Source organism: Austrofundulus limnaeus, unplaced genomic scaffold (assembly GCF_001266775.1).
Source record: "Austrofundulus limnaeus strain Quisiro unplaced genomic scaffold, Austrofundulus_limnaeus-1.0 Scaffold123, whole genome shotgun sequence".
Classification (NCBI taxonomy): domain Eukaryota; kingdom Metazoa; phylum Chordata; class Actinopteri; order Cyprinodontiformes; family Rivulidae; genus Austrofundulus; species Austrofundulus limnaeus.
Genome location: NW_013952525.1, coordinates 208,172 through 212,697, shown reverse-complemented (window position 1 = coordinate 212,697; position 4,526 = coordinate 208,172). Strand labels below are relative to the sequence as shown.

At 41.4% G+C, this 4,526-nt stretch overlaps 1 protein-coding gene across 1 annotated transcript in view; it reads left to right on the top strand.

The window, feature by feature from the left end:
• Positions 1-4,526, top strand: part of zfyve16 (zinc finger, FYVE domain containing 16) — a 35,653-nt gene that overhangs the window by 8,731 nt on the left and 22,396 nt on the right. The window contains exon 3 of the mRNA XM_014015098.1: positions 1,204-3,185. Coding sequence (XP_013870552.1) covers positions 1,204-3,185 — 1,982 coding nt within the window. The remainder of the gene's footprint in view (positions 1-1,203; positions 3,186-4,526) is intronic.

Genomic DNA, 4,526 nt, shown 5'->3' with positions numbered 1-4,526 from the left:
CACACACACACACACACACACACACACACAATGACCCTCAGAGGCACTTATGGATCAAACTGATAACAATGTAAGTAACAATGTAAGTACTAAGTGTTATTTTATAAAGACAAACTTTCTGAAAGCCCCCAAAAGCATCACCAGTGTCAGACCTCTGAGCAGTGAGGACCACCACAGCATGAAGACAAAGGAACTTTCCTCATTCATCAGAAAAAAATTGTGGAGAAGAACAAAACAGGGATGGATGATTTCAAAAACAATCCTAAAACAAGAATATATCATGGTGCACCAACAAAGTTATATTTTTCATTAGACGTTTAGAACTTTGTGCCACAACAGAAAAACTGCTAAGAGAGGGTGGTCCATCAAAACTCACAGGCCGAGCAGGATGTGCATTAATCAGAAATCCACAAACAATGCTTCCATTTGAATGTTAAATTGGTTTTGTAGTAGTTTTCTTTACTAATAAACCTTGTTCCAAAAACGTATACAACTGTTTTCAGAGGTCTTAATTTGTTCATATATTTTGCCATCCATTGTTTTTTAGCTACTCTGTATTGTTGTGACGTGTATTTGTTTTGTTTTAACATCTTGCTTTTCAACAACAACACTGGCAAAAAAGAAAATAATTACATAAATTTGTATACAGTCTGGGTTAATACAGGAATCCGTAAAATATTTTTATATTATGTGAATTTACAAATTATGTTGTTTCTCAATAAAATTTGAATTAAAAATTTTTATAAAAAAAGCTTATAAAGCCTTGAATAAAAATATTTTTGTCTGCATGTTCAGTTCAGTTCAATTCAAAAATACTTTATTGATCTTAAAGGGAAATTACAGTATGTTGGGTTTGAATGTAAAAACATTTAGTTTTCTTGTTTTGTGCTTATTGTAAAACGTCATTAAATGTAAAGTTTCTGAGGGTGGTCGGTTCCATCTCTGCAGTTTGAGCTGCAATTTGTTTTGATTTGTTAAAATAAAAGCTTTAATTTTGTAGCATATTAAATTGTTGCACCAAAGATGTCTAACATCCTGTAAAAAGTGTAAAAATTTTCACAACTTTTCAACAAGGAACTAAGACTCGAAAAAAATTAATTTGTCTTTTTGTGTGAATTTTATTTTGTAGAGAATACTTTTGTTACAGTGGTAGACTATTTGCTAATGAAGTAGATTAACTTTAACTTTTTTTTTTGATTGCAGAAGAACATGAATGCAAGCCAGTGTTTTTGAAGCCCCCTACACACCCCTTCTCGTCTCTAGGCTCCCAGTGTTTACCTTCAGAAACCCCTGCTGCCCCACAAAGCCTCCCTGACCTCAACTCTCTTCACTATGGCTCTGCAACCAGCTGTTCTGATGGCTCCAACAACCACAGAGAGGTCAAAGGTCAACCTCTCACTGGTGTGGACCTTCTCTCTTCTGTGGACTGTAGGCCAACCAAAAACTCCGCCCCTCCCTGCCCAGACAGATCTCTAAAGCCGGTGTGTGACCTCGTGAATGATGCGAGTTCAGCTATCCTGATCCGGACCAGCAACCACGATGCCTTCAGGGAGCTGGACGTGGCAGAGCAGCAGATGGAAGAAGAGGAGGCTCTGCTCGTGGACTTTACCAGCCCTGTGGTCACAGAGGGGAGCCTGGTCAGCACAAGTGGAGCTGCAGGAGAGCAAACATCTACAGGGTCAGATCAGTTACTAGGTTTGAACTCTGATGAACAGAGCGGTGGATACTTTGCTGCTCTCAGTCTGCTGGATGTTATTCTTCCTGCAGCGGTGGAGAAAAGTTCTGAACCCACAGAGGAATTTTCATCAACAAGAACCACTGAGTCAGCAGATAGAGACAGAGAAGACACGTCCAGCTCAAACCAGGGTGTGGAGAGCTCTATAGACCACCATGACGTGGAAAATGTAGACAGCATTAAAGAAATGACTTCTGTGAATAAAGAGGAGGAGTCAAATAAGGCATCTGATGAGTCTGTACCAGAGTCCGTTGAAGATAAACCGGTCAGCCTGTCATGCCTGCCATTAGCTGTTTCAATGTGTGGAGCTCTAGTCAGTTCAAAAACCAGAGAAGATGACTTGGGGACAACTTCAGAACAGTGTGATCATGTGGCAGATGTTTCTGAGAGCACCAAGCCTGACTCCATTTCAGCTTCGGAATCAAAAGACTTACCCAGGGATTCCATCAGGGAGGACAGACCCTGTTTACACACCTCTGCTGAGTCGGACCAGATTTCAGGGAACAGACTGTCTCCAGAAGGGCAGCATCTTCCTCTTGAATCTGCTGCTGCACCTACTGCAAACCCGTCTACTTGCTCAGAAACCAGCCCAGAGGATCTTCCCGAGTTTGGCTTTGAGTATTTACCAGAGAGCGACCAGGCCGAGCTTCTGGTTACCGACGAGGAGCTGGATGCCTTTCTTCAAGCACATACTGAAGCAGAACAGGGTGCCGGCGTTTCTTACTGCTGCAGTCATAGAGATGACACTCAGCCCGAGTCTCTGTCAGAGTCCGATGACGTTTTAGAGGAGCAGAAGCCACAGAGCTGCGGTCAAGGTGGGCAGGAATGCTTGGAAGCAATGGCCTCTCCAGAAAGTGACAGAACAGTTTCTTTGTCTGCAGAGGGAGGTTTTATCTCTGGTGCTTCATCATTATCACAAGACTCTAGCAGACCGTGCAATGAGGACTCCTCTGAAGTAAACTATTTTTTAACCAGCAACACCTTCCAGCCCCAGCACAATAGTAGCCCTGATCAACAGCCCTCCTATGGAGGTGCACGACCTAAACGACCACACTGCCAAACTACAAGACTTTCACCAGCAGAGGAGGAAGGCAACAGGCCGACTCAGACCCTCGGTGCTTCTTCAACACCAGAGGATGAAGACAGTTTGACTGTGTGCCAGAGTCTTAAAGAGGAACATTCCAACTTCAGGAATTCCTGCCATGCAAACGCTATTCAGGATCAGCAGGATTTTTCTGTGGGGTTTGAGGAACTGTCAGAACCACCCCCTTACCCCGGAGAACAACCTGCAGATGCAGTCAGGCCAGAGAACTGGAAGAGGGAAGGAATGGAGGAGCTGGGGAGCAAACAGCCGAGGTGGGTGCCAGACTCTGAAGCACCCAGCTGTATGAACTGCGAGCAAAGATTCACTTTCACCAGAAGACGGCATCACTGTCGAGCCTGTGGGAAGGTAAGTTTGATTAAAACACTTTGAAATACTTCACTTTCTTACACAGTATGAACTGTTTAGAACGTTGTTCCCAACCCTGGTCCTCAAGGACCCCTATCCAGCATGTTTTCCTTGTCTCCCTGCTCTTCAGCAGGTCTTCAGAAGGTTGTTAATCACTCATTCATTCAAACCAGGTGTGTCAAATCAGGGAAACATCTAAAAATCGCTGCTTTAAATGTTGACCAACACTTCTAGAGCTTCTCTGAGCTTGATAAGGCATTTTCAAAATATAATATTGACTCAGATTAATGTTCTTTAGTATTGCCTCTGGAAGGCATTGATTCTTTGCCATTTATTTGTAAATAATAAATCAGATAACGTGTTAAAGCAGTGATTCTCAACCGTTGTCCTCAAGGACTCCTTTCCTGCATGTTTAGATGTTTCCCTTATTTGACACACCTGGTTTGAATGAAGAGTGATTAACAATCTTCTGAAGACCTGCTGAATAGCAGGGAAACAAGTAAAACATGCTGGATAAGGGTACTTTAGAACCAGTGTTGGGAACCACTGGTTTAGAACATCAATGAGCAACTCTAACAATTTTCACTGAGTCATAAAAAAACTCAAAAATCAAATAGTCTTTAAAATACACAGCTACATATTTTATTAGCCATGTCTGAAAATACAAATCTGCCTTTTTCTCAATTTTTAGTCTAATCAATTCAAGGGTTAGAATAAACAATGACAATTTTCCCCATTTGTGTGGAAGAAGGTTCTGTGGTACGGTGAGACCAACACCGAACATTTTGGCCCATGGTGGTATCGTGTTTAAACCCAATACCTTTCAACACCCCCGTAAATCTTTTCATAAGCTACAGATGGATGGTTCATAGCTCAGCTGCCTGTCTCCTACTAAAATCACATCACTCCCATCTTGCAGCAGCTTCACTGGCTCCTGGTTAAATCTCACATCATCTTCAAAATTCTTAACCCTGTCCTGTCCTGAAAGGCACCATTTAAATTAAATTTATTATTTTCCTTATCTTTATTTATTATTATCCAGTGATTGCCTCAAAAGGTTGTACAACAAAAATTTAACTTAAAAGGGATCCGTGATTTGTTGTAACATTAGACTTTGATAAACATATATTTGAACTGTAAAATAAAGACTGTAAAAGTACTGTAGGCTGTTCAGATTTTATAATTTTTAAACTAAGTTTAAAAATATATTACACAGACGGGGCCATTTTATTTACACGCAAAGCATTCTGGGTAAATGATGATGTTGATAGGTCCTTGGTGTGAGGCTGCTAGCGAGCTATATCCACCCTGAAGGTTAATCTGTGACAATATCTGATGATC